The 14,270-nt window shown below is 40.1% G+C and overlaps 1 protein-coding gene across 1 annotated transcript; it reads left to right on the forward strand.

Moving 5' to 3' along the window:
• Positions 1-5,901: 5,901 nt before the first annotated feature.
• evx2 (even-skipped homeobox 2) lies at positions 5,902-8,205 on the forward strand. Its single transcript, XM_041951420.1, has 3 exons — positions 5,902-6,295; positions 6,752-6,990; positions 7,591-8,205. The coding sequence occupies exons 1-3, from the start codon at positions 5,902-5,904 to the stop codon at positions 8,203-8,205; spliced, it is 1,248 nt and encodes a 415-aa protein (XP_041807354.1).
• The last annotated feature ends 6,065 nt before the right edge of the window (positions 8,206-14,270 follow it).

Here is a 14,270-nt window from a genome sequence, read left to right on the forward strand (position 1 = left end):
AAAAATATTTTACGTGCAATGGCTCCTTTTTTTCCAACAATCTATTAAAAGACTTCAAACAACATTTTGTTTTGTATGTAAATCTGTTGGGATCCAGCTGTGACATCATTTAGCTTTCATGCAGTGGTTCAGCTCACCCTGTTCCTGACTGGGCACACGGTGAACACAGTCTCTTGCAACAGTATGTGCAGTAATAGCCTGACTGGTTTCTACTGATTTCCTGAACATAAGCAGCGATTACAAAAGCCTGACTCAATAATCAGGACCTATCATATGCTGTCAGTGTCATTCGCCATACTAAACATTAAAAGATGAAAACCAAATTCGAATAATCCTTAAAGGAATGTTTGAGATGCGCTTTTAAGTGCAGACGACCTGTTTTTTCAACCTAGTTAGAATTAGCACACACTCCTTCACAGCTTCATCACACGAACACAGTGGTTCATTTATCAAGGGATAACCAAGAGAGACAGAACATGCAGGAACAAATCATTCAAATACACTCAGCCATGCAAATGCCTTCTTCATTAAGGTCAAGACTGATCCGATGCAATATGGTTATCAGGTGCCATTGACATAATTCACTTATCGGATATCAGACTGATGATCCAGATTTCATAGTCTGCTTATAGTTCACATATTTGAGGGGTTATTGATAGTGTAGATATTTATTGCTCTATATAGTTCTTGCACTTTTATTTCCAAACATTCACCCTGAAAACCTTATGAAGGAGTTGTCATTTTGCAAGTTTTGAACTGGGATCAGCTGTGGCCAAGAGTTGCCATGGCAATTTGCACTCCTGCAGCTGTTTATATGAAGCCTATTCAACCTACATCTAACTTTAGTGTCATGTAAACACATGATACCAACAACACTAAGGAGAAGAAGAATCAAGAAAAAAAAAGCTGTGGTATTGATACTGTCAGCTACCCAAAATCAGGTATTAATGAATCTCTATACTTCACTATGCTTTTTTTTAAGTACAAAAGAGGTCACATGACAGCTGAAATTAAATACCTCTAATGTTACTCCAGACAACATGCACATTTTTCCCATTCTAGTAACAGGTGATGCATCACCCATGCATGTGTGATTATCCTGTCATTTTGCATCGTCTGCTGGAATTACTAATGATAAAGGACTGTTCATGTCTCATTTTGCCCAAACGGCTGCACTTTGTCAGGGCTTTGAGGATCTTATTTATACTTAGCTGCTATTATCAAGTTAAGTTTAAGGAGCCTACAACTGCTTTAACACAAGCAATACTGCAAGTTTTATAAAAATTGAAAACAGATGGTCATTGTGATGGATTTCTGCAACTCTGAGTTTCATATCTCTGCCAGTTGAATTAAATGGAGTCGTGGCCACACTGTGGCCTTAAGATTACTGGCTGAAAGCTGAAGCCATTGTGAGTGCTTTAAGTGGCAGTCCCTCTAATGGCCACTAGATGGTGTATCCAACAAGACCATCTGTATAGAGGTGGCTGAGAATCTTTTGTTGTTGTTGTTGTTGTTGTACATATTTAAAGGCCCTGCACAGCCCTGATAAACACACAGAGGTGAATTGGATTATTGGGTGGGCATGCTCAGTCTGAGCTTGACTGGCATCTCCAGGACAATTGACACCTTCATCATTCTTACACCTGGATTAAATCCCGTGACACCATGTAACATCATAGCTCGCCGACCTTCAGTGAACTTGAGCAGAGGTCTAATCCACAGAGTAGAAAACACCTGTGTTTTCATTGCGCCTCAAATGACCAGAGGATTTAGGAGCATCTAGTGGTGAAATTGCAGATTGCAAACAATTCCATACCCCCCCCACCTCCTGTGGCTCCTATGGCACCCTATCGTTGCAGGGAAAACTTGGGAAAAACACCAAATGACGGCCCCTAGAGGCAGTGTTTGGTTTGTCCGTTCAGCACTACTTTAGAAACACTGCGATGCAACCTGGCGGATTCCATGGAAGAGGACCCGCTCTGTAGATATAAAGAGCTCATTCTAAGGTAACGAAAACACAACCATTCTTATTTTCAGGTGATTATACACTAATGACAACATGCTTATGAATATTATATTCAGTTTCTGCCAAATTCTAGATCCTGTAAATTCTACACACTGGTCCTTTAAAAATGTTCCTTTGAGAAAATTTAATATGTGTTCTGGGTTTTCTTTGTAATATGTGACGATAGCTTCTTTAAGCTCGGTTTTGTGCACAGTAGCATTTACAGTCTGTGCTTGGGGGCTTGGTTGGCTCACTTTCATGCTGATTTCCCATGGCTTTACAGTAATAGGTAATCAATCCAGTCTCTCTCCCCAAGACTGGCAAAATTCAATTGAACTGTTTTGGTATTAGATAAATCTGATCATATTCTTTATCTGTGTCTTATTGACAACTGCTGCTGGCTTCTGTGTGCAAAATGCAGTTATTAACGACGGCCTATTGCTCGTTTGTGGACAAATATACTGAACAGTGGATGATATTACTATATTATTGTATCGCTGTTTTCTGCTTCCTTTTTTGAGAATGCTGATGTTGTTGCTGTTGTTGCCGTCTTACTGTGCTTCCTTTGTATGTCTGAATCTGTTATGTTATATGTTGCCAAAGGACTGCAGCTGAAACACGTAGAAATGCTGATTAATGTGCATTGTCCTTAGAAATCAATACATTAAATAAATTAAATGCATGGCCATCCTTTTTTATTTGCACGTCCTTATGAAATCTAGCCAACTTTACAGATTTACACCTGTCTGATGAGTTTCATATTCACTTTTATACATGTCTTAAAGACAGTTGAAAAGTCTATTTTTCATACATCTATCCATCTATTGTTCATGCCGCCTCTCTGCTGCTTGGAAACCTGAACTGTGGTCATGATCACCCACAGTCTGAATAAAGAGAGAAGTCGTTTGAAAACGTCCACACAACCCTGCTGCACCCATCCAGAATCTACTTCCTATGAACCCCAAAGTCTCAGCACATCCGTTAACGTGTGATATGAAACTTTGCACACTGGTGGCTCCACGTGGCAGACAGGAGGGAACTGTGGAGTGGGAAAAAAAAACTAATAATAAAAAAATCCCCTGAAAATTGCCAATTTAAAGGCTGAGAAACCCTGTAACCTCTGCACTGTTCAGTATTGCTGTCCACTCTGATTTAGACTGATTCTGTATGAATTTTCAAACATCACATTCATATCAATAGAGCGCGAATATTCTTACATTTGTACAAGCATAGATCCAGAGTGTGCTGCTGGTCATCAGTGCAACACTTCAACTGAAAAACACATTAACATCCTGCATTTGTTTATGTTTATTAATCAGCCTCTGAGGAAAAAGCTTGAGAGCTGCTTCAAATCATCTGCATGGAAGATGGCAAAGACCCCTTCACTAATACGCCATGTGTACTGCAAATACACACTTTCACTGTGACACTCTTGAACACTGAATGGTGAATATTTGCTATAGCTTAAGGAACTTAACTATCTGTTTATTTTGACCCAGTATTCAGAAGGGATCATGCTAATCCCGGTGAGATGACAGTGACATGTGAACCACTTGATATCTTTAATCAAACAATGCAACCAATCAAAGGCAAGACTTAAAGTTTGTTTTTTGGCTGGCCAATAGAAAGGCTGTGCAGAAGAGTGTAGATTTTGGCTATTATGCTCAACAGTGGTTTAGTGTAAAACTCAAAAAGACAAGATTGCAGGATTATAAAATTCAGAAGAGTCTGTAATGTGAAAATAAATCTTGTAAAACTCTCTTCATAGAAAGATTCATCAGCTGTGCAATTATTCCAGTGCACGTATGCAAATGACCTTGTTATATTAAATGTAAATTCCCAAAGCTGTTAAATGGGATTGCCTAACAGTGTCTTGTACAATGTATTTTTTTTTTTCATTCAAAAATAAAGTCGAACATATTGCATGTGCGAACAAAGTGATGGGTACATTTAACTTCAGCATCATTTAACAAACAATGTATTAATTGGTCTTATCCCGCAAGTTGTAAAATATGATTCTCATAAATAAGATTAGAAAATTAGTTGACATGAACACAGTTTTTGACCATGTGACTAAGTGGTCTGAAATATATTTAAATTGGCGGCGTGCATAAGTGAAATTCAAGCTTCAGTAGGTCCTTATCCTGGTTCTGGAGCCTTATATTTGTCAGTATTCAGTCTCATATCCTGTGTTTTCTCAGAGGGAAGGGCAGACAGTAGATTTTATTCTGATTTGAATCTCATTATATTGCTCACCAGTAATATATGGGCAGACGGTCAGGTTAGAGATGTGGCTCTTTGGCTCTACAGCAGCCTCCAGCCTCTTTAAAAACGGCTTTGCAGCAGCCAAATTAGAATAACAATTTCAATTACCTATTTATTCATTGCCACATACACTGATCTTGGCCTGACAGACCTAAGTCAGGACATCAGGTAAACTAAAGCCCACAGCCCTCATTCAATACCTCATATTAAAGACAGCAATTAATAGTAAAAACCTGCAGGAGGCGCCAGAGGACGCGCATAGGATAATCTGATGGTGCCTTGATGGTCATTTCACATCGAGGAACCAGGAGTCCATGCATGGCTGTCGTGTCTTTACATATCGAGTCTCCGTTAGAGATAATATGATCCATACATGTGCCAGTTATTTCCCCGTAAATGCCCCAAACTGCCATGCAGATAATAAAGGTTTCAACGCATAGACAGACGAAATTGGGGGGGAAATGACTTGAAACAGATAAGAGATGCTGTTAAAAACGAAAGTATTCTAATGTAAGCTCCACAACGGGAGTATTTCGTTTATAAAGTCAACATAAAAGACAACCAAAATGAACAAAGGAAGTGTCAAGAATTAGCTGCAACGAAATTTTATCTTTAAGTGACTACTGGTGTTTAAATTAGAAAAGATTGCCGACACGTTTTAGTTACTTTGAACATACAAATATGGGCTACTTCTGTATATACATGCATTATCATAAGCGTGTGTGCTGTTGACGGTAAATGCGTAATAATGCAAAGCATTATCACCACATCAAAATGTGCGTTTGACGAGTAAGGAAGTGTGTGGAAGAAAACACCCCCCAAAAAAGAGAAGAAAATACAACCAGCACCGAAAGAAAATCAACAAGCTCTTAAAAAGTAAATGACAAAATACCCTTAATATGTCATCACGAAGCCTCACCTTAATCCTAATGCATTTCACATACTGATTAAGTCGCAGAAATGGCACCAAAAAGAGAAATAAGGAGAATAAATACAAGATTAGAGAGAGGGAGGGCGACCAGAGAGGAGGGAAACAATAGAGAATCAAAGCATAATAATATTCCTAAATGAAGAGGGAAATGTTGCACCGCTCATTTTATTAATCAGACTGTCAATTTCACCCAAGAGGCCAAACCCAAGAGCAATCTAAAACAGACTCAGAGATCAGCCCAGGGACGCGCATCTCGCTCCTCACTCCTCTCTTCCTCTCCACTTGGATATTATTCGTCTGACCGAAGGCCGCCTCCATCATCAAGTGACAGCCCTCTCCTATTTATTTGCTTATAAACCTGTTACAATAAATGATCATTGGAGCAACGTCAGCCGAGCATTTTAACAACGAACAGCAGCAAGCACTTTTGATGAATGACATTTCGCCGCTGTGGGGAGGATGCACGGCTCATTTTGAGCAGTCGCTCGTCGATTGCATTCAGATTCTTTCATTTCTTGCGTCTTGCTTATAAAAAGGTTTAGAGACAGTTATTTAGAGACAGTTGCTGAGTTGCATGCGGATTTAGCTCCGACACAACTCACTGCTGCTCCAGCCCCCCTGGACAAGTGTTGTGTGGCTTTTCTTTTTTTTTTCCTCTTCTTTCTTTTTTTTTTAACCTCCCTTCGTCTTGCGCGGCTTAATGATGGAGAGGATAAGAAAAGAGATGATATTGATGGAGAGAGGTCTGCACAGTCCCGTCGCAGGCAAGAGGCTCTCAGACGCGCCTGGTAATTCGGTGCTGGAGGCCCTGGAAAACTCTCAGCACAGCGGACGGCTGAGCCCGAGAATAACTTCGGCTTCTCTCCATGGAAATCTTGGGGACATCCCGACGAAAGGCAAATTTGAGATTGACAGTCTTTTCGGCACGCACCACAACAGCGAAAATACCTCTTCGGCGGAAATTTCCTCGTCAGAAAGCAGGAAGAAAATGAGCCTTTACTCCGAAGTTTCGCCTGATTCAGATATTAACAGTGATGTGGAGGTGGGATGCCCTGCGCATCGCTCCCCGAGCCAACACAAGGAAAACAACAAAGGTAATATTTCTTTTTACTCCAGATTAATCTTGTTTTGATTTCTTCTGTACAGTAGTCTGATGTCAATATTGTGCTATTATTATTATTATTATTATTATTATTATTATTATTATTATTATTATTATTATTATTATTATTATTATAAATATTATTATCATTTTCGAAACAAAGATACATTCAGTTATTATTGCTTCTACTATTATTATCCTTATTATTATTACTGTACTACAATGGACAAAATATGACAATGGTCATATTAATACTATTAATATGAATACAAATGTTTTGTATTTTCCTCTTAACACAAATGTTTACATTAGCCGGTTTTTTTGTTACTATTATTCAGCCATCCCCTCTACTGTAGGCCCATACACACGTATATTATTTCCCGAGGCTGTTATCGATGTGAGTAACAGCTTGCTGCTTTTTCTTCTTCCTCTCTCCTCTTCCTCTCAGGCTTTTCAGACAGTAATTCCGGCTCCTCGAGCTCAAACTCCCTCGCGAATATGAACGGGAGCAATTCAACGGGAGCATCAAACAATTCAAATTCCGACCAAGTGAGACGGTACCGGACCGCTTTCACCAGAGAGCAAATCGGGAGACTGGAGAAGGAGTTTTACAGGGAAAATTACGTTTCGAGACCGAGGAGATGCGAATTAGCCGCAGCGCTAAATCTGCCCGAAACTACGATTAAGGTACCGATTAATCTTCATTATTCTTCCACGGTGTGTGTGTGTGTGTGTGTGTGTGTGTGTGTGTGTGTGTGTGTGTGTGTGTGTGTGTGTGTGTGTGTGTGTGTGCGTGCGTGCGTGCGTGGACGTGTGTGTTTGTGCTTAGAAAGCATTGATGTGGGTGTAAGAAGAATAATATTTCTAATACTCTGCAGCAGAAAACGCAGTCGCTTTGTTTCTGCTGAGGAAATGTTGCAGTGTGATGCTTTGATTTTAACCTGCAGGCCTCCACAAGATAACGCTTTTATAGTATTTATGCTCAGCCCATTGGATGCTAATCGATTTAACCGTTATGTGTATAATTAATTGAGAGTCTACTGCTTTTTTGAATAAAAAAATACTGCAAAAAAAGAAATATTTTAGCTGACATATTTCAGTTAATTGGCAGATTTTAACTCCTGATCACTTTCACGTTCAATCACATGAGCCTTTACAGGACATTTCAGTGGAGGATGAGAGTCTGAGCACACGCTGCTGAACCACACACTCTCCACAGGTCTAAATATAGAGCGTGGAAACAACATGGCAGCTTCAATATGGGCCTTGTTTTGACTCTTTGCGCAGGTGTGGTTCCAGAACAGGCGGATGAAGGATAAAAGGCAGCGGTTGGCAATGTCCTGGCCCCATCCGGCGGACCCCAGCTTCTACACTTACATGATGACACACGCGGCGGCTACAGGGAGCTTACCTTACCCTTTCCACTCGCACATGCCTCTACATTACTACCCGCACGTCGGTGTCACGGCAGCAGCGGCGGCCGCCGCCGCCACCGGGGCCGCCTCCTCGCCCTTCGCCACTTCCATCCGGCCCCTCGATACCTTCCGAGCACTCTCTCACCCCTACTCGCGGCCAGAGCTCCTGTGCAGCTTCAGGCACCCGGGACTCTATCAGTCGCCCGCAGGCCTGAATAGTTCCGCAGCGGCATCGGCGGCGGCGGCGGCCGCGGCGGCGGCGGCGGCGGTCAGCGCGCCGTCGTCCACCGGGCCTTGTTCGTGCCTGAGCTGCCACAGCAGCCAGGCGGCGACCGCGCTGGGCTCCAGGAGCGCCAGCGCTGACTTTACCTGCACAGCTTCGGGGCAAAGATCCGAGAGTGGATTTCTGCCGTATTCTGCCGCCGTCCTCAGCAAGACCTCAGTCCCGTCACCAGACCAACGAGAGGAAACGTCGCTTAACAGATAACTCATCATGCATCATCTATAAACATGACCGTTTTATTTTTGCTCTGGTCCTACTTTAGGGGATAGGCCTACTTTAAAAATCACACCTGGGTTAAAGCAGTCGTTTATTAGGAAGCATTGTAAACACACACACACACACACACACACACACACACACACACACACACACACACACACACACGAAGATGAATTTCTAAGTCTGATTCAAGTCCAATAGACTCTTTATAAGAAAAAAAGACATGCTTAGCTAAGCACCGAAAATTTTGCAACTCACTAAAAACTTTTTTCTAAAGCTTGTGCCCTTGTGTTGTGCCAGTAGACCAGTTTTTATGGGCTGTGCTGGATTAACTTCTACATATTTGGGAAAAAAAATCACAGACCACGCAGAGCATCCACGCCTCGATCATTGTGCCGTCTCCAAATTCATTTATTCGTTTCTCCAAATCCCACAAATCAAAGCAAGAATTACCGAACCGCACTCCGCGTTTCTGCGGCTCACATGTCCAACCCTCAGGGTGACAAACCCAGCCTGGCTACCTGGACTCCTCCGGTTTTAAGACACAAACGTGCAGCTAATTATGCCATCTAAATTTAGGCAGCAGAAGGTCCTGCTTTTGCGCCCAGCAGCATATCTTTCTTCACTAGGCCTAATAGACTGAGATTTTGGCAGGAATAGCTTGTCCAACACCCAGCCTCTGCTCTGTGGGGACACCCCTAATCAGCTAGAAGGCGCATATAATTTTGCACCGCGTCTTTCGTGTCAATTTTTATGTTAATAATGAGAGGATCATGACAAAAATTGCCAATCATGTACCTAGATGGAGCTCCTTTGAATACGTGACTGTAAGAAAGTTCCTCGTTTTGAGACCCGCTGTCAAGTGCTAACAACCCGCGGAGGGAAGTCATTAGACATACAAAAGACCTGGAACAAAGCGACAGTCCTGGTACACAGGATGCACTGCAGAAGGATAATGTTTGACAGATGTAGGGGCTTTAAAATATTACACACAAAGCAGCCTGCGAAGAGCTCCCTCAATTTTTTTTTTTTTTTTTTTTTTTTAGCTGATAATGGGAAATGCCTGGACGTCGCATCTCTTTTATTTACATTTGCTGAATCTCATTACATCAAATCCAGTATTTTCCATAAGTGTGCAATCCCTCCAGGACCTCTTCACTCAGCACTCACACACTGACGGGACCGAGCAAGGCGAAGGTTCAGACAAAATAGCCTGGCTTTACAATCTGTCTGCGCCTGTAAAAATGGCTATGTGCTATTTTATTCGTTCCTGTTGGGACATCACCAATATGTTAATTATAAAACATGTGAACTGTAAATCGTGAAATATTTTGCAAATACTATGGATAGTCCTACTGATAGCTGAAAACTGAATTATTGATCGCCCTGAAAATTGCTTCATGAAATTGTTGATGGTAGGCTTTTTTTTTTACTCATTTTTTTATTTATTTTGTGTGACTTGCTGAATGTTTTTTTTTAATGTTAAAACACTGGATGTACACGCCAATAGGACCATCACACAAGCCTACAAATTGGCCTGTAAGCTCACAAACAGTCCAAATTCAGGATTTGTATTTGGTGCAGAATTAAGGCAGAATAATGGAGATGGAGAACATTTCTTTACTGTCCACTCAAAAGAGGCTTTAAAGGGCTGATAAACGAGCACTGAAATTAAATGATGAAAATAGTATTGGCCTTTGTCCCCGGGGTCTCTGTTATAACTCTATATCTCTGTATTTAAAATATCAATGACTGTATGAATTTAAATATTTTAACTTGAAAAAAATGTGCAATATGAAATGTAAATCATGTTATTTATTGATCGTGTTTGTTCTTGGAAAATAAATAAAATCTTTACACATTTCCGCTTTTTTACATTAATGAGAGACGTCGCTGCAGAAGAAGCCAAAAAAAAAAAAAACAGTTTGACTCTAAAATTGGATTTCGTTACAACAGGTTAACAAAATGCAACTCTAATTTAATTGCTTAAAAAAACGTAAACACTATATATTTATTAAAAACATCTATGTTACATGTTATGTTGCATATTTAAGAGCATTCACCTGCGACAATGAAGACATCTCAGGCTTATTTAGGTGCTGTGACACCATTTCTATAGAAAACACTGTCTAATATTAATTAAAAAGACGTGGAAAGCTACAGGGAATATGAGGCCTGCCATCACGGGTCATTCCGGCCCTATAATTTACCATTATTTTTACATTACCTCTAAATGATACAAGCTGATACTGTCGTTAATTGCTCTTGGTTAAAATATAGCCTACACCAGAACGCCCCCAGGGGACTTTAAGATAAGTTGCTTTTTTGAACGTCCCCATTAAAGAAATGGGATTAGGGCAGCAAATATGGGCTTGATATATCACCATGTTTCCTTGCTCTTTACTAAAGCGAGGGTTGCAACCCATACAACAAAAGCATTGAGATAGATGGAGGCGTAAAAGGGAAAAGACAGAGGCCAGAAAAACACTGCCCACAATAACACGATTAGTTTTGTATCCAATGTGCAGGACTGAAAAAAGAATTCATCATAATGCACAAGACTGTCTGTCACCTGCGCGGAATGGTTTCTGACAAGAAAATAAATCTTTGGGTTGTTTAATATATTTTATATTTTCTTTATTTCGGTGCTAATAGAAAAACCAAATTAAATGTCCACCAGCGAGATAGAAATGCAAAGATCGATGATCCTGCCCCTACTGTCCAATCACCCCTATTTAATTGACTGTATTTTCAGGGTAATTGAACTGCTTGTTGTAAATTGGGGATTTTATAGAAACGACATGAAAACTGCATTTACTGACATTCATCGCATCTTTGACATTGATTATCTGATCAGCGCCGTGTCATGCTAACCTCCAATTCTTCATTACACACTGTTTATGAGCTGTTACAGAACAACTTGCTTGTTCCAGAGTGATTGATTGCCTTATTAACGCGTGTTCTTGTAAGTGTGACCGGACTGATTACGATGCATATGTTTAGAATAATGTTTCATTTAGCTGACTGCGAGTAATGCAGGGTGACAGCTGCTGCGGGAGGACAAAAAACCTAAACTACAGGGAGCAAGCGGGGCCAAAACGCATTTAAGGTGGAACTAGAAGACAGCGCGGACCCCCTAATGGTCAAACGCAGTCACTCAACGCCAGATGAAGGACTGGCAGCTCGGTAGGGCCTTCAGTGAGCCAAGTGAGGACTGAAATACACCATTATTGCAACCAAAATCGCTACATGTGCTTATTTTGTTCCTTCTGATGGTTTAAAAGCGGGAATTTACAGCCACGACTGAAGGATTACAGCCCACCACAGCTCAGCCTTCTTCTTTAAACATATTGTCCGCACATTTGAATGTGGTGCAGCACAGTATTTACAACTGACATGCCAGCTGTTACATCAAAACACTCAAATCAATCAAATCTCATCAAACAGCAGCACCATACCTTCCCACCTAAAACCCTCTTCAGGTTAGGATTTTTCTTATTGAGCTGGAATCATTTTTCCCCCTCAAAAAAAAAAAAAAAAAAAAGAAAGGAGGAAAACGAGCAACATGAAGTGCAGCCTGATGAGATTTATGCCACCATTATGCTTCTAAAGTAGTCTCTGCTCTGTTTGTCTCAAATCATTGCCTCTGTTCAAATGTTACTTTCATATATTACATGACATTAATTCAACTATAGCTCATTAAGGCAGAATGAAATGGTTAAATTAACTTATCAACTCATAATGATGATGAATGAGGTATTAATTCAGATACAAGCTGGGCAATTTGCAATTTGGCGCGTTTTGATGGTTCTCAAATAACACTTAATATAACGGGTCATCCCCTCAATCAATTACAAGAACATATGAGTCGGTCTATGGAAAATCCTTTTTTCATGCATATGTATTGAAACATGTTCTCAATTATCTTTGGAAATTGCTTTTATTGGTTTAAAGACTAATTCTTCCAGTGGTTCTTAGCTCTGGATGTGGTTAAGGTGGTATAATGAATTGTTATTCTTCTGACATGTTCTTGAAACTCAGCCTGGGACACCTATATTATGAACAGAGGTTTTTGTCTGATGTTAGATTTTGTTTCATATTACGCTTGAGGAATCTAAAAAGCAAAATATTTATGGAAGACAGTTTTCAGATTAGTACATTTGAAATATAACCTTATTCTTGTTTATTTGTTCATGTGGAAAGTACTTCTGGTTACATCTGGTCACGTCAACATTACATACAGTCTTGTATTTTTTAAAAACATTTCTTTTGTGCGGAATGAGGCTAAAGTGGGACAACGTCTAGTCTCTGGCACACTGTGTGCCAAACTGTCACTTGCAAGAACATTTACACTTGAAAATACGTTAAAAGAACTAGAGACAGAAAAATATAAGATCATCAAGTTGTCATCGTGATTCTAGAGGCAGACAGTTCATCAAATATTGAACATGCAGGATGTGGGCTTAATTTAAAAATCACCATAAAATACAATTTTACAAGCCTGATCAGTTTCCATGTAAAGCCAGATTTTCCACTGTATCCTGAAAATCGTGGGTCCCAGATTAACTCTTAGTCTCACTGAGATCCTCTTTGCCACTCTGTCACTGGAACCAGTGTCAATGACTCTATGGGAACCTCTGACACGTTTTACAGTCAGGCTACAACAGCACACACCAGATCCCATTCAAAACAAAACTCTGCAAGTATTAAACTCTCCCAAAGTCAGTGATTTCAGATTGGTTTTTAATTGATCATAATTTGATATTGATCAACACTTCTTACAGCATACTTTTATCTTAAGACAGCATTTGCCAGTATAAATAATATTCACTTCTGGGTTTTTTTTTCCATTATAGTCATTATATTGGAGACCAGTCTCTGGTGTAATTCTTTAATGAGTCTGGGTCCCAAGAGGTTTCTTATTTTACATTTTAGTTTGACAAACTATGTAGAAGTGAGGCCTTGGATTATTTAAGTTATGTAAAAGACAAGTAAGATTATTCTCCAGCAACAAGACAGATAAGAAAGGATCCTGACCTGTCTGGTGCTTGTAGCTAGCAGTATGTTCAAATCAATGTTCCCCACAATGAGCACATTTACAGAGGTTGACGGACTCAAACAAGTGTGCAGCTACTTTTTTTTTCTCCACAAGATGCTGTGAGAATACTTCTCCCCAGTGACCACGGCAATGCTGGGACTTCCCTCTTATCGAGAGATGGTAGAGTGAAAACAGAGAGAGTGCTTGAAAATGACACATCTCCTGACGCATTCATGCAGCATAATTTCTTAGGTTTTGACCTAATCGTGGCTTTTTCAACCTGATCTGTGCCTTAAAATGTTAACAAGTGCAGAAATACAAAGCAGGAAAACAAAAAAAGACTGAAATGTAACAGAAAAATAAAACATTTTCAAAGTGTTTTGAGGTGGGGGCTGACCGACTTTGAGTTTGTCTATTAAATAATAAATAGAAAAACTGAACACTGTGTATAATGACTTTGAATCAGCTATACTGTTTCCACGTATCCAGACTTGTGGGTGTTTAAATGCATTATAAACATCTGAAAAATGTATTTTAAATTACTGGCCCATATGAAGACTCTCTTTAGCATAATATATGGCCACAATGTATGCACTGAGTAGAGGTAGATGATGCAGACTGGCACACTGTCATCCCCTCAACAACAGCACTGGTTGTTGGTTCAAACACATTAAAACAATTTTCAGTGGCAAAGCAGAGAGTTGGAAATGTTCATATGACACTACAAAGTGCACTTATATGTGATGCTCGAGCCCAAAAGTTTTTAATTATCTAACACTCCCTCCTGTATGTTTGAAAGGCGTTGTGAAAACTGGTTCTTCTCTCGTTCATAATGAACATGAACATGACTATGCACCACTTCAATTCATGTCAGTTGTTGCTTAGTTTTCTTCTGAGAAAGTAAAAGCTCTTCTGAATTTGTGTACTCAGTATGTTCATGGCTATAATTTTCTGCAAAATTGGACTAAACTACATTGTCTATCAGACCTTCAAGGAGGGGGATAGCATCACA

Source organism: Chelmon rostratus, chromosome 13, assembly GCF_017976325.1.
Source record: "Chelmon rostratus isolate fCheRos1 chromosome 13, fCheRos1.pri, whole genome shotgun sequence".
In the NCBI taxonomy this organism is placed as follows: Eukaryota; Metazoa; Chordata; class Actinopteri; order Chaetodontiformes; family Chaetodontidae; genus Chelmon; species Chelmon rostratus.